The sequence below is a fragment of the Pygocentrus nattereri genome, chromosome 21, assembly GCF_015220715.1.
Source record: "Pygocentrus nattereri isolate fPygNat1 chromosome 21, fPygNat1.pri, whole genome shotgun sequence".
NCBI lineage: Eukaryota > Metazoa > Chordata > Actinopteri > Characiformes > Serrasalmidae > Pygocentrus > Pygocentrus nattereri.
Window position 1 is genome coordinate 18,008,710 of NC_051231.1, and position 26,109 is coordinate 18,034,818.

The 26,109-nt window shown below is 38.3% G+C and overlaps 2 protein-coding genes across 5 annotated transcripts; both read right to left on the reverse strand.

The window, feature by feature from the left end:
• Positions 1 to 305: 305 nt before the first annotated feature.
• On the reverse strand, positions 306 to 10,263 carry mon1bb (MON1 secretory trafficking family member Bb). 3 transcript variants are annotated; one of them, XM_017725168.2, is made up of 7 exons: positions 9,532 to 10,259; positions 9,334 to 9,442; positions 8,507 to 9,109; positions 6,948 to 7,740; positions 3,350 to 3,497; positions 2,442 to 2,610; positions 306 to 2,296 (listed from the first exon to the last, which is right to left on the reverse strand). In XM_017725168.2, the coding sequence occupies exons 2-7, from the start codon at positions 9,419 to 9,421 to the stop codon at positions 2,277 to 2,279; spliced, it is 1,821 nt and encodes a 606-aa protein (XP_017580657.1). In that variant the 5' UTR covers positions 9,422 to 9,442; positions 9,532 to 10,259; the 3' UTR covers positions 306 to 2,276. The 3 variants fall into 3 exon arrangements, 2 of the variants coding, with proteins under 2 accessions (XP_017580657.1, XP_017580655.1); XM_017725166.2 differs by having other exon boundaries at positions 306 to 2,610; positions 9,532 to 10,262; XR_001859218.2 differs by lacking the exon at positions 306 to 2,296 and having other exon boundaries at positions 2,508 to 2,610; positions 3,080 to 3,497; positions 9,532 to 10,263.
• Positions 10,264 to 12,090: 1,827 nt separating this feature from the next.
• Positions 12,091 to 21,986, reverse strand: otud5b (OTU deubiquitinase 5b). 2 transcript variants are annotated; one of them, XM_017725170.2, is made up of 9 exons: positions 21,223 to 21,986; positions 19,585 to 19,678; positions 19,414 to 19,478; positions 16,492 to 16,648; positions 16,260 to 16,408; positions 15,435 to 15,617; positions 14,565 to 14,769; positions 12,868 to 12,984; positions 12,091 to 12,446 (listed from the first exon to the last, which is right to left on the reverse strand). In XM_017725170.2, the coding sequence occupies exons 1-9, from the start codon at positions 21,682 to 21,684 to the stop codon at positions 12,325 to 12,327; spliced, it is 1,554 nt and encodes a 517-aa protein (XP_017580659.1). In that variant the 5' UTR covers positions 21,685 to 21,986; the 3' UTR covers positions 12,091 to 12,324. The 2 variants fall into 2 exon arrangements, with proteins under 2 accessions (XP_017580659.1, XP_017580660.1); XM_017725171.2 differs by lacking the exon at positions 12,868 to 12,984.
• Between the last annotated feature and the right edge of the window lie 4,123 nt (positions 21,987 to 26,109).

Here is a 26,109-nt window from a genome sequence, read left to right on the forward strand (position 1 = left end):
GAGTGTCAGATTTGGAAATATCTCCTGAAAAATGAAGAACTTTTATTTAATGACCATTTTGACTAGAAATTAAATAGTGGTCCTTGACTTAGACATTTACCCATCCTAAATATAGCAGTGACATATCACAGGTTTTTTAATTTGGGGGAAAAAAACTCAACTTAAACATATATAGAAAATATCCTCTATTTATCTTTGGCTAATTGTAATTAACTGAATTTAAAATCATAATATTCCACAGCAAAAGCGATCACATAAAAAATGTTTTAAAAAGCACACAATGCACAAATGACACCTCACAGAAATTGAGCAACCTAAAGATTTATTACAGCACCAATCTTCTCAACTGAAGTGTTGAGAACAGACCCAGAGGTTCCAGAAGAGAAAACATTGAGAACACGTATTCTGCATTACTGTTTCCATGGTTTATCTTTTTCATGTAACGTCTCCAGTCAACGTTGGTCAAGCACAAAAAAAAAAATACTCTTTCAGCCACTCGTCATTATGGCTTGAAGTATTTAATGTTATAAACGTGTTTTGTCTGTTTGTACATGCCAGAAGTGTAATGTAACTGTGGTAAATAACAGAATGCACTATTGCTAGCAATTTACACTAGCAAAACACACCATAAGACTGAGATGAAGTGACAAGAAGTCAAAAAGAAAATTAAATACACTTGATATCATAAAACCATAAGTTATTTTTCAGTTTAAACTGGAATAAGCAGTTATCAAACTCATCAGACCCGTTTCAGTTGCACAGTAGAAGAAAAAAAAATGAAACAAAACATTTCAAGAACAAATACGGTACTTAATGACAAGTACCAAGGTAGTTGTAACTAAATACTTTTTATCTGTAAGCAAGTTCTAGCTACAGTTGCAAAGGATCAATTTTTACTCATTTATGCTACAAGAGAAGGTCTTTGGTTTGGAAATGGGAGCACAAATTTGGGCAATCTTATGAAATAGTGGTCGTATCTGGTCATATATGAACAATGTGACCAGATGGAATCATTATTTCCAACAGTAGGCTCTTGCATCAAACTCTCCTTTATGTAAGAAAACGATGCATGTGGACAATGTTTGTGAACAAATACACTGCATGTCCAAAAATATCCAGATACTTCTTTTAATTAGTGCATTCAGCAACTTTAAGGTGCAGCCACATGATAGGCATTCAATTGCACACATAATCTCCACAATTGGAGCACTGCCAACAGAATGGGAGTCTCTGCATCAGTCATTCATGAGCCTAAGGCCATGCGCTCAATGACAAGCATCTGCTTGAGGACTACAAAACTACCAGCTTTCAGCTGTAGAGAAGCAGAAATGCATTCTTTGTAGGGCTGAGAACCATCTGGATGAGTTGGAGTGGCATTTGGGATCAAGAACATGCAACATCCGTACCTCCCCGATCTCACTAATCTTTGTATGGATTTGTATGAATGCAATCAAATCCCAACATCTAATGTAAAGCCTCCTCAGTAGAGCAGAGGCTGTTACTGCAGACCATGTGGACAAACTTCCAATTAATACCCTTGATTTCAGAAGAACAGTTGAATGAGCAGGTGTCTAGAAATTTTTGGAATTTTCAGGTATAGTTCAGCCTTAAACTCACCGAGTTTAGATTGGGGCAGTAATTCAATCAAAATTATTTTGAAATTCAAATACACCTCTTTGATGCACTGTGCCACAGTACTTTAGGGGTACACCATGATTTGAATTAGTAAGAAGAATGTTAAATAGCCTCTCTAGTTTTGCTAGAGTTTGAGCTATATATAAAAGTGTTTGGATTATGATTTCAACAAAACAAATCCATGTACAAAATCCAGTCTATCAACACCTCATTCTTTCTTGAGCTCACTGAAATATTTTGAACTACGTCTAATTTAATGACAATAATATCCTAAACATTAAAAGAATACACCAGTTTCAGCCTAATCTCTATCTGCGCATGGTCAATGATCATTTTAATAGCTTTTTCATGTGTATTTAGTCTGCATTCTATATTTAGAAAACAAAGTTAATAGGCAGTTAGTGAATCCTGTCTGTAAATGTTTATGTAAAACATGTTTGTAGAACACTTTCATGAATTCTTTTGATCAAAAGCATTAATAACCTGTAAATCTGTATAATTCAGTAGATTAGGAAGAAAGATACTGAAGTATTCTTTTCACAAACTGAGCATTTGAGTTCTGGTTACTGAATTGAAAGATGCTAGTCTTCCACAGTGCTGCCGTGGATTTGGGCATAGTACCGCGGTCAGATCCATGACGTTCACGACAGTCTCTGTGTATCTGAAACGCAGACAGTGTTAGGGGTCAGTAGGGGTGGTTGGGTGAATGGGGTCAGTAGAGGTCACTGGAGTAAGACAGGACCATGCTGCTCCTTAGAGGACAGGCAGGGAGCCGTTATCTGCAGAGTCCACCTGACTGCTCTTACCTCTGGAGCTTTTGGGGTTGGGGGTGGTAGAATATTTTGGTGGGTACCGAATAAACAGCCGGTCCTCCTCCTTCTTTACCCACCGCAGCAACTTTGTGATGGCATTAATAGCGCAGGCCTTTGTCACAAGCGGACTGAAGCATGTATACAACTCAAACTTGCTTGTAACCTGCAGGAAAGAGATTACACAAATTACTTTATAAAAACTGAAAACTAGGCATTTCATCAAAAGGGCTGCCAACCATTCAGTTGCACTGTAATTATATTACATTACAAGACTGTTTTTCCTTAGTCTTAATTTGTTTGAAATTTACAGATACATGTAGACACCATGTTAATATTATAATTTATTTTATTATAATTTTTAATAATAACTTTTTTAAATGCCTAAGGAAATTGCAGAATTAGTGTCATACAACAGCAGCCGGAAACTGACAGCTGGGGTCCCACATAGTTTGCTGATGTCACTGCTCTAACACAACAGCTATAAACCAGGTAGTTAACTGAGCTTACTGAGGTGTGTTTAAGCAAAAATAAATAAATAAATAATTTTTAAAAACTCAGCAAACTGTGGAACAATCCAGCCCTTCACAACCAGAATTTCCTGACCTTACTATAGATCTTTGGCTTTCACAGACCTGATCCTGGAGGTCCTGCTTTGCCCATTTTAGTGTTTCAGAAGTTCCCAGCACACCTGATCAGAGATGGGCCGATATGGATTGCAGACTGCCTTTCAGCACAATCAGCTGATCGGCAGTGCAGATCAAGGGTGGGGCTGAATGCCACATTTATAGGCACAGAAGACAAACTACACTTAGACTGGCCAGTTAATTTAAAAATTAAATAGTGAACAGATTAATCACGCAGGCAGAATGTAGTTGCAGCCCCGCATGACAGTAACCCCTCACCCAAGCTAGCAGCGTCTCTCTCTCAGCGACATGGTAGATGAGTTTGAGTGGGCGTGAGGTACTGTGTATTCGGCTGTGTAAATCTCTGTACAAGTCCAGCAGCCTCAGTTTCTCCTCATCACTACTATATGGGGCCTCCATCTCTGGGCTGAACAAAACAGAAAACAGAAAACAGAAACAAACAAGCACATGCACACACACACACACACACACACACACACACACACACACACACACACGCACGCACACACTCAGTTAAATTACATTTTATTTGTATACAGCTGTCCTACAGAAATTAACCAGGGATTTATATAGGGGTTGCTGTTTCTCTATATCTCTGTAGCATGCGTCAAGCTCCAGTCCTCATAAGCCAAACACTGCAGATGTCAGCATGCTGTCTTATGAACCACACCTGATTCAGCCCAACAGTTAATGAGCCAGGCCTTCACGAACTGAACTCAGTGTTACATGACGGTAAACACTAAACCTCACAGCATTTTAGCCCAGAAAGTTCCCAGTTTCACATGCCCGCTCTATAGTGTCCCCTAGAGAGATTTCCACGGGTTTAAAGTGATAGTTTAAATCAAATTTAAAACAGTTTTCTGTACATCTTCAGTTTTCTTGTTTTATAAGTACCATTTTTTTTTTTTACAGAGGTGGTAAGTAATTTTGTCTTTTTTTTTTTTTTGGTATCTGTACTTGAGTATTTCTGGCACATACTTTTTACTTTTACTCACTACATTTTTAAAACATTACTTTAAATCAATTTAATTACATTTTTAATAAGGCAATTATAGTCACTTAATGAAGCACAAATCAGAATCCTACTGGATGTAAAACAGGTGAGGGGGCAGGGGCAGAGTAAACTTGTGATTGGCTTTTTTCACAGCTTAGAGGCCTCAGCAGTGACCAAACGGGAAAAGGAAGAAAAAAGTAAACAAGTGAGATAATCAAATCCAAAGAAGGTGACAATGTCAAGTCAGCACTTAATCCAGACGATGGGTCTGGGAAAAAAAATGCATCTATGGCCCTACTCAGTGCCAGAGAGCATGAACAGCAGAGTCAGGAGATTTCCTGGTGGGCTGGCAGTGTTTTGGGCCAGTTACTATGAGCTTAGGACTTAACTCACACAGTTAAACACAAGAAAGCTCAAAGAAGCTATAAACGTTACATCCTAGTGTATATCTAAAGTAATATAGCACCAGCAGCCTGATCTTAAGCAATACAGCCCGAATCTGCTGACTGTAATTGAGGCTTAATATCCTGTTCAGGCTTAAATTATGTAGCAGTTCCATTCAGATGCTCGAATGAATTTTAGCATGCAACTACAGGTTTTTTTTAAGGTGAAATGAAAATTTCAATAAGAAGCTAACTTCAGCCTCAAGAGATTAGCACAACTGTGTGAATCTGACCACAATATTATCCAATTAACCTAACAGGCAGAGCTCTACAGAGTTTAATTTTGAATTAAATTAAGCTTGTTGCTATTAAAAGATTAACTGATGATTAAAGTATACCTGTCATTAAAGTGTATTTCTACCCATTTCTACCAATGTTGTCGGTTTTCTGTGCATTTGGTGCTCTTTTACTACAAAAGCTGGCATGAGCTTTGAGACAATATCAAATCAAATATCTAACATTACTTCACTGCATCAAGTCATTATAGGTAAGACATAAATGGAACAAAAACATGGCTGTTGCAATATGCTTTTGCCTACAATTATTAGGTTCCTGTTTTTAAAATTGCTGTGTTGCTTTTCATTGTCTTCACATATCAGCTGTGTAACTTTCATATTGTCTTTATTGGCTCTGCCCGCTATAGCAGTAACCTTTTTTTTTTTTTTTTTAAACTGTGTACATGTTTTGCCTTCTTATCAAGGCATAAGTTATGTTTGTGCTGAGCGATCGCATGTGTTGTAGTGAAGGTGCTGCAGTGAAGGTGCTGCAGTGTTGGTTGTGTTAATATAAATCCAGCTTTCTGATTAATTGCTATTGTTTTGTATTAGGCTGGATGAGTTGGAATAGGTAGGGTGAAGACTGCACTACTGTTAAGAATAGCATATAGCCTGATGTTATGACACTAAAGGACTTCAGCACTTTCTTTCTGAGTGTGCATCAAGTCTGCTGTGAGCTGGTCTGCATATGAAACTCCTGGTATGAAAACAAGTCCCACTCCTACTTAAAGCAATTATCTGATTGGGTGTTCAGTTTTGACTACTAAAGTGAAAATTTACAGGTTTTTTTTTATTAAGTAGAGATTCCAACAATGCCTCTTAAATTCTTGTAAAGGAAATCAAACATGTAAATGCGTTTGGGTGCTCTAGATGATTGGACTTTTTTTTAATAGTGAGGTATGCAGTTCTAGTATAAACCACTATGTACGCTCAGTGTCATGGATGTGTACCTCTGACCCTCAATCAAAAGATATCCTTTTTAAGAGTATTTTTTTTTTTTTTTTTTTTTTTTTTACTATAGTCCTTTTACCTAAATCATAGACTTGGGTACTTCTGCATTTTTCATTGTGATCTTGTTTGTAGATTGCTTACTGTTATTTAGTTTTACAGATGACATTATATTATACTGAAAGAGTTAGAAGGAACATAAGCAAGTCTATTTTAGAGTACCTAATGCAGTTTGAGCATGTGATTTAAGCATTGAGGAATTCTGATTGATGGGGTGTACTCTTCCATTACTTGTTAGCTGCATTAGCCTAGTAGCTAATGTGCTACAAAAAAAATAAAAAAAGAAAACTTCCGTTACCAAACAAGTCTTGGCTGACTGACAACACTGTGCCTAAAGGGAAAGGGGAAACCCTGTATACATTTTTTCTTAACAAATTATTACTTTGAGCATATCCTGAGGGAGGCTCCTTGGACAAGAGGTATAGCTGAGTCAGATTAATCACATGACAGAAAGAATGCTCCTAATAAAAATGATTTCAAACTGTCATCTTGGTCTTTGATGGCATAAACAGACTAAATGAAGAAGTCATGTGCCTTCAATTTTTTCATATTTCTGTAAAATTCATGTGACACTGTGAAGATTAGCTGAGCTCTACATCAGGACATGGTCAGCTGCTGCTGAAAAAGTCAGTTACGAAATATTCACATAGCTGTCAACATTTCATTTATAAAAACAGCTCTTTAAAGAACCATCCACTGAAAGGTTCTTTGTAATCCTGGAGGCCAGTTTGGTAATTGTCCTACTCAAAGAAAAAACATGCACTAAACCTAGTAATTGACAGAAGTGTTCAGACAGATGTGTCTGAGCAAGGCAAGCAAATAACCAAACATCGCTAGACAACAGCCCTCCAGGAACAGATTTGAAGACACCCTGAGCTGAAAAGTGAATAATTAGCAATACATCATTCCTCAATTTTTGTTGTATTAATTTACTTACATTGCACATTTAACTCTTCCTTGAGTTTGCATTATTGTTATTATCTTCACTTAATTAATTTTCTTAGTAGTGATAGTACTTCTGCTTATACCATTATTACTAATATTCTGAGTTAATAATAGGCTTTGTTGTATATAATACAATACAATACTTTCAAAAATGCATTGTTATGTCATTAAATGCAACCTGTTGGGTTTACCTGGTGAACTGTGTTAGCTGGCGGTGGTTGTCCGGGACATCAAAGGGTTTGTACATAAAATGCCTTAGATCAGACACCCCCACCTGGCTGACGCTGTAGGACTGGGCTTTGGCTATGGAGCTCAAAGCATTCTGGGCCAGCATGGCCTCCTCTATCTTTCTTTTACACTCTGCCACAGCGTAAAATGCCTCTTTGTCCGTGGACAGCAGCAGCAGGCAGACAGTGCAGTCGGGTGGGTCCAGATATGAAATATAAGCGTAAAAGTAACAGTCCGGGTTGAAGCTAGGGAGACAGATCGGGGTCCAGATTTCTCCAGCCTGGAAGGCCGACGAGGCGCCAATGAGGTTGAGTAGGAGATGGAGGTCAGCAGGGTCAAGCCGGGCATCTTCAATGACCATTTTCTCCTGGACGATAGTCAGCAGCTGGTTTTTAGCTATGAGGATGGAGAAAACCAGGTTTGGAGTGATGGCCTTCTGCAGAATCTGGCTGAGAGAGTCCCTGAAAGAAGAAGAAATCGGCAGGCAGTGGATGGCTGAGAGCAAAAAGCTTGGGTCTGAGTCCACTAGGTTCAGCAGGCCGTCCAGAATCTTCTCTGAGCCAGCCAACAGGCGCCGCAAATCGTAATTCTTCTTGTGCTCAAATATGCGCGTGATACTAGCCTGTGTCAGCATGCTAACAATCTGGTTATACACGTAAAGCAGCTCATCCCGCAGCTGCTGCTCAGACTGACGGCTGCTGGAGACGGAAACCAGCACCAGTGGGCCCTGCTGCATAAACACCACCGTGTGCTCATCTACATAGAGAAAGAGGAAAAAGAAAATAAGCATTTTATCAAAAGAAAAAAAAAACAAATAACACTGATAAAGATGCATATAAACCTTCAGCTATCTCATGACAAAGTAATATAATGGAAAACTGTCACAACGCATCATCAAGAATGGATACTCTGATTATGCCATCTCATGCAATTTCTTTCATTGGACACGTTTGCAAACGATCAGCAACAATAAAGAACTCCAGCACTCCTCCTGCTTCCCAGATCTAGAGTTGTAAGTAAACTTTGGAACATGATTACAGATACCAGTTTTCTTCAAGTTTTGTTAAAAAAAAAATTGTGAACTCAGCACTATGAAATAAGTCAAATTGTAGGCTGAGCGTATTGTTACAAGCCCTTATTGTTACTAAGACTGTGCACAAGTACTCGAGCACCCCTTTTAGCTGTTCGAACTCACAGTATTGAAATACTGAAATCCCTATTCAATTCTGTAAGTATCATACCTGCAGTCAGTCTAACAGTGCAGAGGGAAATATAGCTTCTACTTTTTCACTGCAACATAAAAAAAAGAAATAACTTGTTGCACAGACAGAACTTTGCATGATGGCCATAGCAAAGAGGAGAGGAACCAAAGCAGGCACAAAAGTCTGACTACTTGATTGATTAAATAAGAGTTGACAGATAGATTAAATAAAGAAATAATTGTTAGCTGTAGTCCCATCCCTGACAGAACTGGTGAATAAAATATTTTTCTGATTCTTAAATCACATAATGAAAAACTTACCTGAGTAAACAGAACGAATTACATTGTCTCCACTCTGAACGAAGGACACCAGAGCCATCATGACTCCCATAGTGGAAGACAGAGCCTCCTCACTGCCGTAGCGAGAATAGATCGGTTTTCCTGCTTCACTAAGCACAAACACATGCTTACGGTGCTGCCGCCAGTTCTCTGTGGTTACATCTTCATCACGGTGAGATGAAGCCCCAAGGGCAGTGCCTGTTTCAGAGAGGGGTGAGGACGTGCCCTTTAAACCCATCCCCTGTTCCTCCAGCTTCCCCCGAGCTAACATGGCCACTACAAACTCACCAGAGTCATCGTGGCCGTTGTCAACTAGAGCAGAGTCTTCAGACACTTTACCAGAATCTGTCTCTGACATGCCAGCACTGACAGATTTGTCAAAATCTGTAATCTCTTCCTTTTGAATGTCCAAAGGAACTGCTTGCAATTGTGTTGCATCTTCTGAAGTAATGTCCCCCAAATGAACCTCAGTGTGTCCATTTAGATTCTGAACTGTCCTGTCCCCTCCCTCATCAGGAAAAATATCCTCTACAATAGGGTCAGCATCATTTTCTGATGGGATGACATCACTTGAAACCTGCAAATCTGGAAGAACACAACAAGAGAACACTGACACAATGATTTCTACTCTGATTTTATTGCAGCTTAATTGCAAACTACAGATGAAAAAGAGACCAAACACATTAGCCATATGCTAGCCTAAACAAATATGTGTTTTATAAGGCTATATTCTAAATCAGATTCTAACGTAACCTTAGATAGTACTTGAACAAAACATGGCAATAGATATTCAAAGCTATGTCTATTACCAGTCTGAGCAGGCTGTGTAGAGATGAATGAATCTAGTTTTTCGTCCATCGTTTGTCTCTCCTGATCCCCTTTGTCCATGTTATGCATGTCAACATAACAAGCGAGTTACTACGTAAAAACAGAAAGAGATAATCGCTGAAAAACGAAAGAGAAAGCTGTAAGGATCAAAAAGGTAAATGAGCGCAAGTAAGAGTTACCTTTAGCGAGGTAGCCAGGCAATTAGCGAGGTTTTCTCAAATAACTTGGATGTAGACGAATCTGCATAGATGTGAACATATGAATCTATCCCGAGTTATAAACAAAGCACTGAAAGGCAGATTAAAGCTTTTCGGGAATGTTAACCTAGCTAACACTGCTGGTCTTCAGCCCAAAACATCTCTGGTCAGGCTTCAATAGACAACGGGGTTTTCTTTAGTCCAGAAAATCTGTGGTTGGTCTACGTTACAAAAAACCATAGGTTTTAGAAAATGCTGAACCCTGTTAGTTACCTAACCTAGCTACTGTAGCTTCAGTTTCTACCGATCTTTAGCTAATCCTGACAAGCTTTCCGGATATAACACCGCAACATTATTTACACAGATGCTTAACTCTTTCTGCTACTAACTGGTTCTGTTTGTAAATCACTCGTTTGTATAACTCAGGACAGAAAATATCAACTGGACCGGCCCAAATTGAAATCATCTCCTTAACCCTTTTCGGCAAAAACAAGCCGTGCCGCTAAACCACATCCTGGAGAATGAATACAGAATAAAAGTCCATTTCCTTCTGAAAATATACTCACTACTTACGTTTCTTTTAAAATTGCTTGTAAATGTCTTGCATTCGTTTCAAAGCTGTAAATGTCTTTGCATATTAATCCATTCCAGAGTGGTTTGCACACTATATTACGAATTCTTTTGTAAAAAAGTTATTTCGATACCTTTTTCGATTTGGAAAAGCATCAGGAGAAACATGTTTTCTTTTTCATTTTTTTTTCATTTATACTTACTTTGCATATTATGTATAAAATGTTCTATAATATGTGTACAAATTATAATTTATAATAGTGCATACCATTCCTAATTTTAAAGATGTTGCAACTTGCAAACGTGCTTCTGTGATTAATGCTGCCTTGTAATTGCCTTGCAACACATGTGGAATTATATACTTAACAAAAAAGTTATATTATATAAGATATATTATATCTTATATTCTAGGTTCTTCAAAGTAGCCACATTTTGCTTTGATTACTGCTTCGCACACTCTTGGCATTCTCTTGAGCTTCAAGAGGTAGTCACCTGAAATGGTTTTCACTTCACAGGTGTGCCCTGTCAGGTTTAATAAGTGGGATTTCTTGCCTTATAAATGGGGTTGGGACCAGCAGTTGTGTTGTGCAGAAGTCAGGTGGATACACAGCTGATAGTCCAACTGAATAGACTGTTAGAATTTGTATTATGGCAAGAAAAAAAAAGCAGCTAAGTAAAGAAAAACAAGTGGCCATCATTACTTTAAGAAATGAAGGTCAGTCAGTCTGAAAAATTGGGAAAACTTTGAAAGTGTCCCCAAGTGCAGTCGCAAAAATCATCAAGCGCTACAAAGAACCTGGCTCACATGAGGGCCGCCCCAGGAAAGGAAGACCAAGAGCCACCTCTGCTGTGGAGGATAAGTTCATCTGAGTCACCAGCTTCAGCAACTGCAGGTTAACAGCAGCTCAGATTACAGACCAGGTCAATGCCACACAAAGTTCTACCAGCAGACACATCTCCAGAACAACTGTTAAGAGGAGACTGTGTGCATCAGGCCTTCATGGTAAAATAACTGCTAGGAAACCACTGCTAATGACAGGCAACAAGCAGAAGAGACTTGTTTGGGCTAAAGAACACAAGGAATGGACATCAGACCATTGGAAATCTGTGCTTTGGTCTGATGAGTCCAAATTTGAGATCTTTGGTCCCCAACCACCGTGTCAAAAAGGTGAATGGATGGACTCTACATGCCTGGTTCCCACCGCGAAGCACGGAGGAGGAGGTGTGATGGTGTGGGGGTGCTTTTCTGGTGACAGTGTTGGGGATTTGTTCAAAATTTGAAGGCATACTGAACCAGCATGGCTACCACAGCATCTTTCAGCGGCATGCTATTCCATCCGGTTGGCGTTTAGTTGGACCACCATTTTTCAACAGGACAATGACCCCAAACACACCTCCAGGCTGTGTAAGGGCTATTTGACCAAGAAGGAGAATGACTGGGTGCTGTGCCAGATGACCTGGCCTCCACAGTCATTGGACCTGAACCCAATCGAGATGGTTTGGGGTGAGCTGGACCGCAGAGTGAAGGCAAAAGTGCCAACCGGTGCTAAGCATCTCTGGGAACTCCTTCAAGATTGTTGGAAGACCATTTCAGGTGACTACCTCTCGAAGCTCAAGAGAATGCCAAGATTGTGCGAAGCAGTAATCAAAGCAAAAGGTGGCTCTTTGAAGAACCTAGAATATAAGACATATTTTCGAAAAGGGATCTTAACCATGTTCCCAAAGCATCCATCTTTCCAAGGTCTTATATGCCAGGGCTTTGTATCATACTTAAGTATGATACATTAACGAAACCCAAACGATTTATAAGGTGATGCTTAAAGCATGTTCTGGACTCACTCATACATCTTGCCTCACTGCAACTGCATTTAAATGTTATAAGCACTTTAAACTGCTATGTATTTTTTTCCACTGAAAGCCAAAATACCATTACATATAACGAGAATGAACAATTACAAGCCTATGCAAACAGTAGTTTTATAATGTTTATTTGAACATGCACCTAACTAGGCTCATGGGGTTTAATAATATGAGGGAAGAGGGGCAGAAACGAAACAGGGAAGTATCAGGATATAGTGGTAATAGCGAGAGGGGTGAAAAGAGAGAAGAAATGTATATTGTGTGTGTCAAATTGGCTAAACGAGGCTGGAAACAGGTTCCCATTTCTTCCACAATTTCACTCTGCCAGTTCTGCTGTCCTTTGCATCAACTGCTGTCTGGAGAAGATTCTCTGTGCATTGAGTTTTTCTTCATACTGTCTAGGTATTCTTGTTGTGAAACAGCCAAAACGGAGGCCAAGATGTCATCATCTTCCCAGTCTGTTAGACCTACAAGGAGAGATCACAACAACACAAATATATAGAAAGCTGGTGTCATGATAAGCAGAGACAGATGATTGACAATGCAACTAATATTGCATTAGAGTCTAGTACAGCGATGACATAAAAATCCTTTTACAAGTATCCTCCAGCTAAATGTAATACATTAAATCTTTTTTTAATGACCAAAGCCTAAAACTGCAGTAAGAATATTACAAATCTTCTTTAAAGCTTCTTCTTTAAAACTTCTATAAAGTAATTCATACCTTAGTTTTACACACTCATCAGGTAAGCGACCCTGCATTGCTTAATGTGTATGTCACGCATCAAATATTTTCTTAAAAAATATAATACTGAATAATAACATATTCTGCATTGCTCTGACATTGGGTATCAGATAGATGCATTGGTGTATTCTCTATTGCCTTACCAAAGGCAGTAGGTGACATTTCTTGCATTATAGTTCGATATCCAAGGCTTGGGTAGAGAGATACAAGAGAAGATGGAGGAGAACGATCTTGTGCAATGCATGCCTGTCCGCTAGGACCTTTAAAAAAAAGATAACCACTTTTGAAAGTTTGCAACTAAAGTAGCTTACAACTACAGAAAGCTTATGTAAAGCAACTAGCGTACAAACTGCATGCCTAAATCATGCATACCAAGTTTGTAATGTTTTAGGCATTCACATTGCAATGTTCAATTGGTGGACAGAAGCATTCATTAATCCAACAACTACATTTAGTGGAAAATTTGACAACGTTGTGTACATTTCTTGCTAAACTTGGTTTCAGACCGTTTTTTTAGTCCTGCTCTTGGCAAACAACAGCCTTACATGGGCTGCGTCCTAAACCACATACAACTATGTTACATACCGCTGTTGTCGAAAAAAATGGTAACCTTACAGGAGAAGGAAAAGACCTACTTCACTTTTAATGTAAGTCAATGGAACCAGAATCATCCACCCCATCTATCCAAAAAAGGGGGCATTCTTGATCTAATATTGAGCATGCATGGGTTCAAAACTTGGCAATGAAAATAACCTAGATTTTTACTGTTATAGTTTACACAAACTGCCAAAGTGAAATAATTTCATGACTTGATCCACCAAAAAATGGGTCATGAATGTTAGTGTATCTAAGAAATACAAACTGAGGATGGTCATGTGTGGGTTGACTTGAAGAGAAATGCTGAGGAGGTGGTTATTCTATACAAATGTAACATTTAACACTACTACATTTATTAAATTGTTTTTTGCACATAGTAATTGTGTTGATTTGGGCATTTCTTGTGTGTTTACTCTTTGAAATTTCAGTCTGTTAGGTCCCTTAATAATATTTTAATTACCTTAATTACCTCAATCATGGTAAAAACTGTAAGCCACAGGTAAAGATAAGTAACACTAAAGCGGGTAGCGTCATATTCACCTTCCTTACTGGATCTCCTCCTCTGCAAAAAGCATATCAGCTCAGTAATGGAAGCAGCACTTTTTTCCTCTTGATTTCTCCTACCTTTATTCAGAATTACCAATTTCATACAGTTATAATCATTTATTACAATTTCAGGACTTTTCACATTTTATTGCTGTAAAGTGCTGTAAGTACAGCTGACACCACAGTCATGGCTAATTATGATGCACTACTAGTAAAATAAGCTTTGGCTTTATTCTAGCAAAGGCTTTATTCTAGCAAAGGAAAACAGATTCTATTTTGTCCTTTGTGTTGTGTTTTTGGATTCCATGGGTAGTATCTTGAATTTACAGGCTAGTAATTTGTAGGTTAATGCTGGCAAAATCAGCTGGATTTGAAGTGGGCTATTGTGCAATATAATTACACAACACATCGCAAACTCCTTTTCTCTAACCCTGTGCTTTTGCTAGTTCATTCTTGCAAGGTATCTTTCAAGAACGCTCCTTCTTAAGAACAAAAGTCAGTTCTGTAGTACTACGAAAACACCCCAAGGTTTCAAGTATTCATCAACTCAACATGCCTGATCCAACCCATTAACTGATTATTAAGACTTCATCAGCTGGATCAGGTGGGCTGGATCAGGGAATAGTTGAAACGGAGCTGTGCTGTAGGTCATAAGGAGCATGACAAAGAAACACTGCTATTTGAATCAGCCACAAACCTGGAGCACAAGGTGATGGGGGCTTAGGGAGCATGAGTGTGGCTCCTGCAGAAGAGGGTGATTTGGCTGGATTTTCAGGCAGTGCAGGGCCAGGGTGTTCTGGAGAGGAGGCAGAGCTTCGCTGGCGTGGAGAACGGCTCCAATCCTCCAAACAGCTGGACGTAGCAGCAGTAGCTGAACTGCAGGTTGCACTGGCTTTACGTGGCTTAAAGAAAGAAGACAGAGGTTTTTACGTGAGTAACAACAAAGCTGTTTTTCTGTCTAATCACTGCTTCGTCTGTTGTGTGTACTTGACTACCACAGACAAAAATTTTAAGACCTTTACCTCTATTTGTAGAGCACTTTCTTAAATCTTTAAATACAAGTTTTCTACAGGGAACAAATTTGTGGGCAAAGTTTTCACAGGCTCTGCGCAATCACCATGGGTACCAGAAAACCTTAGGGAAAGTGGAAAAAAAGCTGGAACTGCTTTTAGCTGTGTTGTTTTGATGTTCGAAAATTAGATAAAACTTCAGCAAAACAGCTTTAGTAAGACAGTCATGTATTTTTATTCACAGAATTCAGTATCTGCATTGGGTTCCTTTTATAGGTGCTTTAGTCAATGGGCTGCCTTTTCTTTTATATAGGGAGTATAGGGAAAGTTGAGATTACTGTCTGTGGTAATCAATGGTACAACAACAGATACCTAAGACCAGGTTAAATGGCTAGAGTACTCTTAATTTAATTTAACTCTTTTAAGATTTGTACTGGGTGACACCAGCTGCTGCATTATAAAAGACAAATATCAGTTGTGCCATGGCAGAATCTAGGCACACAAATTTTCTGTTAAGTTTAACAGACAGTAATGTATAAAAGCAGAAGTGCTCAAACCTGTCGGCCTTTCTCTTGGTCCTGCAGCCACTGTAGGTATGATTCACGAGCCACCTGTTCTTCAATGGCCTCATTGGTGGCCTCCCAGTCAGTGGCCCTCTTTTTGTCCTCCAACATCTGCTGTTCAATCCAGGACTCTTCAGAAGTCTTGATGGCATGCTTCATTAGGGACTGGTCAGCATACTGTGCAGAGAAAAACAACACAGGAGTGAAAGACAAAATATGCTGATTCAGAGTTTAAGGGCCAGTTTTCCAGACCCAGAATACAAATAAAATGTCTACACTAAAAATGATTTTTCATTGGTGAATCCCATTGGCACTGTAACTTAGTCCAAGACCAGACTTAATTCTTGTATAAAACTGATTTAAACTGTTTAAGAAGTAAATTATAGGGCCTGGCCAATATATCAGTAAATATATTACGGCTGGTAAAACAGTTTAATATTAAAGAGCCGTTCCAACTTAAAACTAGCATTTAATATGTTATTTGTTATGTAATATTCTATAGTGCTGCAATGCCTTTAAGGTTGCCAGAATGCCTTTTAAGGACCTCAATAAATCATTAAGATAACATTTTAAACACATAAAATCATGAGAAAAAAAAAAGATAATAAAAAGAAATTATTTTGATAACAAAACATCTAAAAATGCTGCAAAGCTCCACTTCTGCACCATCTGTTTAATTTTGGCTATATAAAATTATATCAGTCAATATGATCAGTTATTCGAATTTTCTCTTAAAATTCGTGACAGCATCAAAATTATAGCACTTGCATTGTATTCAGTATCTGATCAGTGAAATAATTTGTTATTACAGGTACTCACCCCTGGTTTGAAGGCGGGAAGCCCCAGCCCTACTCCAATAGTGGCCTTGTTAGGGTTCACCACTGAGTTATAATGAATGTTTCGATGGTAGCTGACTCTTATAGGCTCATCATTGTTCTGATGGATGCTGTGAAATGTGTTGATTGGCTCTGGCAAAGAAACTGAAATCAGCATTTCTTTCACTGATAATAAAGCACACTGTTAAAGAAATTAGGCCTTTAATAGTAAATACCTATGCCATACTGATAAACTTCCACTGGCCTGTTATACATCTCTGCCATGGCCTGCATCTCAATGTGGTTTCCATGACAATTGCTCTTCCTCTTGCGGTTGATATATGTGGTGAAGTCCTCTGTGACATAACTGGAGAAGTAATCTGCATTTTTCACCTGAAAGCAAGATGCACTAATCTTTATGAAAATTGCTCTCCATGAACAGACAGACTTGAAAACTGTTTTCATGCGGTAACATGTTTGGGGGTAACCAGAGAAGTAAATCCTGACATCTGTCATCCTGTGATTGACCTCAACTCCAATACATATGAAATGAGTTCAAACAAATTCCATCATAAGTTATGATCATTCTTTTAGCAGTGAACACAATTACTTACAATGTACTCTTAGCATTCCATATAAAACAAAGCACTGCTGTATGACAGGCCTCTGCATGCTCATCACAATTTCAGACACGTTTTTGACACTTAGCCATGTGGACCAGAGCAAACTGATTGGTGGACATTACATAAACTGCTCAAATGTGTGCATGCATAACATAGTGTTTTGTTTAGTTTGGACACAGAACCCTGGGAAAAACTTTGACACAAAATGCCATTTTCAAAAATATGAATATTAATGAAAACTACAGATGTTCACTAATTATTTTATGCAAGTCTGTGGTAAGAGTCGAGTCTATAAGGCAGCAGTCAAGTTTCAAGCATGGTTTTTTGTTTTGAACTTTAGTTAAGTCTCAAATCTCACCATATCAACGTTATTCAAAATTAGCAGTCGAAAGTGTACATGGTGCAGCCAAGTATTACGACCTCAGTTACAAGCCTACTTACTTGAATGGCCCTGGCTAGACTTTTGTTCCTCTGATGTTCACAAAAAAAGGGTAAGTCTTGCTTTATTCCTTTCATTTTACTTTACAATTCCATATGTTCAAAGTACAAAATAAACAACTTGTATCAGTAAATGGCTGTTTAGAAGTTAGCTGTAACTTACTGTAAAACACATTTCATAACTTCACTAGATCAGTCAATAAGCTATCTAGCCCACTATCCAAACCATGGTCTAACCAAACTTTAGAAGTTACTGATATTCTTCATATCTTCATGAATGCCTAAGACCTTCGTACAGAACTACATGAGCTCCACAGATTAAGTTTTGCACTTCCTCAGTAGCAAATTAGTGCAAGTGTAATGTCAATATTCAGACAATTTTTAGAGTTTCTTTCACCTTGTACTTGTGTTTTAAGCTTTCATCATGAACTCAAAGATTCTTACAGGCCTGAATTGTCAGACCAAAAATAGCCAGAGAAGCCACTTCAAACTGAAGTAATGCCAAAAAGAAAAAAAATTAAATAATTGGAAAAGGATTATTTTTACTAGGGCTGGGTGATATGGACAAAAGTTCACATTGCAATACATAATCATTCATATTAGTGATTCTCTGAAGACATATACAATTGTTCTCTAAAGAATGTAACAATGTTTATATATATATATATATATTTATATATATATATACATACACACACACACACACACACACACACATACATACATACATACATACATACACACACACACACCCACCAAGGAAAAATATTTTAGACAAAGCAAAATTATGAAAAACATGGGAACCTAAAGGTTCTATGGAGAACCTATCACGTATAGTTCTTTTAAGTATATATTCCATGTATACAGTTCCATGGTAGAATGGTTAGCCTATCTCAGTGGGACCTTATTGTCTGGGGCAGTCAAGTGTTCCCCCGACTCACTGGCCCCTAGTGTGTGTGTGTGTGTGCGCTCACTAGTGTGTATGTGGTGTTTCACTTCATGGAAGGGGTTACATGTGGAGGTGAAATTTCCCCATTGTGGGACTAATAAGGGTCACTTAATCTTTAAAGAACATTTTATGAAACCCTGTTTAGACTTGGGCACTTGCATCAGGATTATATCTGGATAAGGCTAAAGCAAATAAAAATGCAAGTGTAAACACTCCCAAGATGCATTTAAAGCAGACACAAATACGATTATTTAAACCACTTCAGGATGTTGATCGAGATTCATTTGAGCCATGTTATAGCAGTGTAAATGCATCTGTGTCTTCAAGACACATTCGATAACCAAAATCCCTCTCAGTACAACCAAAACTCCCCACCATGTGGAACATCATTGAACTCATGACACATGTCTGCGAGGAAGAAAATCATGGAACAGCCCTCGGAGAGCGTCTTCCAAAGAACATGGTTGAAGTGGAGTGAGGTTGAACGGATAAACACAGGTAAGTGGTAATGCGGACTGCATGTTCCACTCAGCCTCACTTCAAAGCAAATGGATTTCAGTCCGACTAATGTGGAGCAAGCAAAATTAGGAAAACATGGTTCTTTATATATCCTGAAGGTTCTACGGCAGGGATGTCAAATCTTACCTGCAAAGAGCCAGTGTGGCCGCAGGTTTTCATTTGTACAAAGCAGGAGCACACATGACTGTTGAAGACAGAGGCTAACTGTTTTAACAAAAGGAATCAGATGTGCTCATGCTTGGTTACAATGAAAGCCTATGACCTTTGTAAATAATATTGGACAACCCTGTTCTATGGAGAATATATTATTTAAAAACATATTTAAAAATATATTTCTTGAAAATATCATTTAAAATCAAGCAAATGTATGAAAACCTAAAGGTTCTACTGAAAACCTTTTGTATATGGTTCTAAAACAAAATAATACATAAAAATAAAAAAGTGGAGCCCAAAAGAGTTCTGTTACTAGTCATTTTTTGCACTATATAATACCTTTTACTATGAACTATTTTTGAGTATGTGTAGTCCTCCTTTATTAGACTTATTTTCAGTCAGATTTCTACATATTACACAGACATAAAAGAGATGCCGTTAAAGGTGCAGACGACATACTTTTGGTGTTGACTTACCAAATAATCCATACAGTGTTTCCGTACCACATCATGCATATCTTGGTCCCCATATACTTGATCAGCTACAAAAACATTGCATATAAGGATATTCGGATTCAGACACTGTGACAAAAGGGCCATAACACCATAACACTGGCAGATTTCAGCAGATTGACAGGACATATTTACCGACTGCTCTGAAGAGACATGCTCCATCCTCTTTCATCCTTTTGATGACAAATCCTTTCTTTTCCTTTAGCGCCTTCTCAAACCACTGTTCTTGCTATGAGACAAAACACACAAAAAATTATTTATATCTTTCACTATTTATATAAGTATTATATATTGCATAATCTTAACCCCTTAAAAAGCCAGCTTTATTACATATTTCTATAACCTAACACCAACTCAACCAGTTTGCACTGAAGTCACTGTAGTTACTGAACAATTAAACACCTTAGTATGTAATAAACCTGCCATTTTAAAGGGTCAGTATGCGCTGTCACAAGTGATATTGAAATTAGATTAAGTTGCAGTTTCTTTTCATATAAATTAAGCTCCAGCCATATAGCATCAAATACCTTCTAAGCATAATAACAGATCTTGTTTATACATAACAATGATTGCATGAAAAGATGCAGTTACTGGTACCACTGTTTATTTAGACTACCAAAATTGTGAACATTGAAACTACAGTCATGATAAATCAATGAAAATCCTCAGTGAAAACAATAAAATTCTAATCCTAAATAACAATCAAAAACAGATTTAAAAAAAATGTTCATAACGTAGGCTATTTATTGTTCTATTGTCCTATCATCCTATTGTGAAGCCTACATTTTATCTGAGTAATCAAGTTTAATTTCAAAAGCTCCAATCTAACCTTCCAACTCTTGTAATCATGGCATTGACCAACCATATTAGTCAAACTCCAGTTTGAGGCCACATAAACAATTGAATAGATAAACCCCATTCACACATCGAGCAGTCCAGTAAAGCCTGGCTGGTTTAAGATTTGGCCCCATTTTCCATCTTGGCAGCATGACATGGAACACATTTGTTTACATGTTCAACAGCAAACAGATGACACACATGCAAACTACTGCATGGGGTTAAGAGAAAATAAACATTTGTGTACACTGCAGTAAAATAATACATGTAGGATCCAAAAACAACCAAAATATAGTGCTATTAAAAATAACTGAAATAGTACAAAATGCACTAAATAATTTTTTGTTTTTGGTTGGGAATAAGTATTAACAGACCAATAAAAATGGCTGTAGATTCTAGTTTTCCTGGTTACCAAGCTGGGTAATTACCATAGGGCTACTTAAACTTAAAAATATGTAATAACAAAGCTAATACCAAAAATGTCTTCCCCTGATTTTTTTTGGTCAAACAATTGCTTTAAAACTAAGTCAAACTTAGACAACACAATACGATAAAAAATCAAAGCGTGATACGACATGCTGATGATACAACATCTATAAATGTTTAAATAAAAATTCTTGTTTTATTATTACAGATTGATTTTCAGCATTGTTATTGACACCTAAATTTGCAGCATCAGCTGTGACTCAATTTCAGCACCAGTACTGACTTCTGGTTTTGAGCTCTCTTGATTTTCATCGTCAGTGCTGACTACTGGTTTTCATCTTCACAACAGATTCCTGATTATTTCACCATTATTACTGACTCCTTATTTTCAACACTCCTGATTTTCACCATCGGTATTGCTGACCTCTGATTTTAAGTACTTTGACTGACTCCAGATTTTTTCACCTTCAGTATAGACTCCAGATTTTTCTCTTTATACAGTTAGTTTACCTGCTCCACCGTCGCCGGGTCCACCGTCTGCAGTCTAAGCGCGTTCTCGTACTCATCCTCGCTGTTGTTGCCTCCTGCTCCTTCCTCCGTTTCCGGGCCCGGGGCGCCTCCTCCTCCGCCCGCTATACCTCCGGCGCACACCGTCTGCCGCCTCCGTTTGCTCAGCCCGGGTCCCGAGCAGCACGGCAGCTCCCCCATGCCCTCGCACGGGGCTCCCGTTCCTGCTGCCGCTGCCGCACCACTGGCCTGAGGGGGGGCCTCGACGGCGCTCCGCCGGTCCTCCGACGCTTGGTAGGAGGACCACGGCAGCGGTGAGGTGCGAGGCCTCGCGCCACTGCGGACGCCCAGTGCGTGCGAGTGTGAATGCCCGTGCTGGTGCGCGTGGTTGTGCGGTTCCACGTCCTCCGCTCGCTCACTCGCGACGCCCGCCGCGTTCGACTTCTTCTTTGGCAAGATCGTCATCGTAGCTCCGGTTACCTGGTAACGCGGATACGAGCCGGTCGAGCCCGGTAAATAAACAGCCTTTCAGTCGTTTTCAGCTCTTTTCACTGCCAATTTGGCGCGCTGGGATAAATATATAAACCCTCTCCGCTGATCTAAATGGTCGCGTTTATTCGGGAATCCGATATAAATGACACCTGTATGAAAAGCGTCGCTCGGGATTCGGTTCAGGATCCTTCTCCTCACAAACATCAACAAACATGTAGCCTGCGTCACATCCGCACCAAGCGACGTCACCTCCGCCCTTCGTTCGTTTTAAAGCCAGAGCGAGCGATAAAATTCGTATTTAAACTCGTTTTAAAATTTAAACTTTCACAGCTGGTCGTGGTGGGTTCAGTGTGACACTGATGCTGAATCAGTTTGTTCACTCAGTCAGGCGAAGTACAGCTGTGAACGCTTAATAAAACCTTATCCCGGATCAGCCGAAAACGGGCTAATCCGAGCTCTGCTAGCAACGTCATCTATCATAGCAGCTCACCGGGTGACTCGCAGTGGCGGCTAACGGCTCCAGTATTACTAGCGGACGGAATGGAACGATGTGGAACCGCGGCATGTGAGAATAAGGTAACCGTGCTAGTGACGGAGAGGCGAAACTTCATGAAGCTTTGAAGCTTTCCTGCCAACTGTGTTGAAAACCAGTTCATTTGTCGAGTCTTCAGGAACCCAGCAGAGGCCGCTAGTGCTCAAAAGAATATAGGCTTGTAGCAGAGAAAACCATAAAATTAAGAAATAAACGGCTTTAAAAGTGTGTGGTAGACATTAAAGAGATATTGTACAGTTTCCTACTTTTTTCTGCACGTTACTATATAATAATATTATAAGCACATCTTCATTTATTGTGTTAATCATATCTGTAAAAAAATCTGAATTCCCTGCTTAGACATAAGACATTATATTTTTGAGAAAACACTCACAGTGTTGATATACAACCTGAAATCTTGATTTTTTTTCAATAAAACATCTAAAAATATATATTCAGTATATAAGCTCTGCTTTCAATAAAAGTGGTAAAAGATGATATAGGAAAATATTGTAAGATATTCAGTTTTTTTTGTCATTATTGTTATATGTCCACATTTCTATTCTCACTATAAATTTATACTTTTGTTTGCAATTATTTTAATTGATTCCCTTTACTTGTGTTTACTTGTTTTTCTTGTAAACTATAAGGAAGTGAAGTAAAACTGAATGAATATAATGTCCTGTTGGAACCCTTGCTAAATGGAGCACATAAAAAATATGGATGAAAGAAAGTATTGAAACACTTGAGTATCGCAATATTACATTTTGTGATACTGTATTGATTCTTATCCTGCCTTTTGCCCAATGACCGCTGGGATAGGCTCCAGCACCCTTTTTACTGCAATAATCTTTAGCTCTAAAGTCTAAAAAATGATCACTTGAATGAATTACACGCTTTAAGTGCCCTTGTTTCAGTCAAGTAGCGTCAAACCGAGGCTGAATGCCAAACGGCTCCATATTCCCTAAATAGTGTGCTAGCTATAAAAGTTCAGAAATTCTAGCCTCTACATCCAAATTGTTCATCATTTATTGAGTATTGATGTGGTTACTATTTCTTAGCTATATTATGCACTTTTGGGGATCCAGTATTTAAGTACATAGCTAGTGCACTATGTAGCGAGTGGTGAGCGATTTGAGATTCATCCCCAGCATGAGAAGAGGTGGCGCTGCTGTATTGGTGCTAAATAAGACTCGCTGTGATAATTTGGTGACCAAAAAGTACTCATATGTCCAATGTTTTTTCCCATTAAACAGTGCTATGTTGTCATAATGTTCATTCTTATACAACAAAAGTAAAAAAAAAAAAAATCATGACACACAAATCATCACAAATGACTGCAATATACAGCAACGGGCGACCGAATGTTCTCCTCTTTCGGCAGTCCTTGTTTGCATGGCAGCAATACCATACTCTAAATAAACTAAGCTATATTACCTGATAAAACATTTGTTTATGTCGATTATCATTAATAAGTTAATTTCTGAGAATTGTGTGTTTTATCACAATTGTTTGTTGGCCACCATTACTAAAGCAATAAGCCACTTGGGGCTGTGCTTTACGGGATTTTATCACAGGGAAGGGAGTTGTATCACCCCATGATAACATCGCAGCACAGCACCGACTCTCGTGACGTAGCTATACAGCAATTGGGAATCCTTGTGGTGTCAACCAATCCTAACAGCTAGCCTAAGCAGTGATCTACAAGCTAATAAATACAAAAAAGTTAGCATTAATGAAACTCTAACTTTGCTCATTGAACAATCTTATCTTTATTTAGCACAAATTGGACGTCAGAGAATTAATTTTATCCTTTCAATCAGAGAAAATGAGCTACATTGAGGTAGCGATAGATTGTCTAGACAGCCAGCTAACCTACCTTGCTAGCTATTGATAATGACTGATAAGCTAAGTAATTTGAGTAATCCATTCTCTCCACTATGGTAATGATACTACAGTCATATGGCTACAAAAAGCTAATAGAAAGCGCACCCCAAAAATCTAGTTTCAAAACTTTCAAAAAGTCTTCTCGCCTACAAGATACATTAATAGAGGTGTATTTTGCTAGTCCTTAAACTGGAAAATATTGCTCCAGAGATTGCAGCCATGCTGTATTATACAGTTAGGCACGTTTACAGCAGATATAGCGATGGGTACTTTTTTTTCTTTTTTCTGGCATATCTCTTTAGCCTTGCATTCCCTTGTTAAAAGGGGAACAATATCAACCAACTGAATCATTCTGACACTATTTCATTCATTATTTCATCTTTTATTCAAACATGCATGCAATAGATACATTTTTCTTCAGTGTTCATTTTTCTCAAGAGGAATAAACAAGACATTCACAAAACACACCTAGGCTAGGCTAGCTTGCTTAAAACCTGAGTTTCACTGGCCATCAAGGACAAAAAAAAAGTGTTGCGAGGATGGACCTGCTTCATGAAATGACATTGCAAATAAATATCACATTTAAATTACAGCAGCTAATGTCAAAACACAGCTAGGATATTTCACACAACTTATCATGTAATTCTAGACCCAGAGATTAATAACATAGCCTGTGCCTGTGCCAATGGAAAAGGTTTCAGTTAGAGTCACATAGACCCACAATATTCTCAAAGTAGTACTGTTCTACAGGGTGTGCTGAAAAAAGTGACACACTGAATTTACTTAATTTAAATGCATACATCATTTATATATGAACAGAGTAGATTACAAATAAATACAGTTTTGACTTGCATTTGACAGTAATTTGTGTACAGTTCATGTGGAAATGATGCACATATTTGAATTAAGGAACTTCAGTATGTTACTGATACGTGAAGAATAAAGGCTAATAGTTGTGGGAGATAAAGTGATTGGTACTTTAAAAAAATCCATTGTTTTTTTTTTCAGTTTGAACCACTAGAGGGCTCCCTTTACTGCACTGAGGTAGATAACCAATGGTAGTGTTCTGTATTATTTTCCATACAGCACAATCAACAGCTCATGAAATTATCAGTCGTGTGAAATGTGTGACATTTTTAAACTACTGTTCCTTATTGGAAAATGTATGGCACAATCTTAAAAAATATATATATTCAATGTTAATATATGTGTGTGTGTATGTGTGTGTGTGTGTGTGTGTGTGTGTGTGTGTGTGTGTGTGTGTATATATACATATATATACATATATATATATATAATATATATATATATATATATATATATATATATATATATATATATATATATATATATATATATATATATATATATGCGGGCATACTAAGAAATTATTGCTGACATTAAACCCCGGCGAAACAGAATAACTTACCATAAAAGACATAAAATCAGTTGTTCAGTTAGAAATCAAATTGGTACAATTTTTGTGTTACCCCAAATGTAGAGGGTCTTGTAGCTGAAAGGTATTTTCCTCAAAAACAGCCTCAACTTGTTAAGTAGGCTTTTGCTTATGTGATTACTGTAATCTATAAAGATTAACAAAGGGACAGACAAAAAGGTTTTAGTCACAGACAGGTGACAAATTAAAGGAAAAATCAGAAATCAAGTGTGTAAGATTTTGGGCCACCACAAGCTGCTAGAACAGCGTCAATATGGCTTAGCATAGTTTATGCAAGCCTCTGAAACTCCACTGGGGAATGGGCATCCAAAGATGCTGGTGTTTGAATGAGGGCGGAGCACTGTTTTGGGGGTATTGTCATCCTGGAAAAGACGATTCCCATCAGGGTAGAAATTATTTATTGCAGGATAAATGTGATCAATCAGAATAACTTTGAATTCACTTGCAGTGGATCATATCAGCAAAATGTCCCCCCATTGCAAACAGAGCCACTGGACCCCCTTGTTGTAGGTTTCAAGCATCC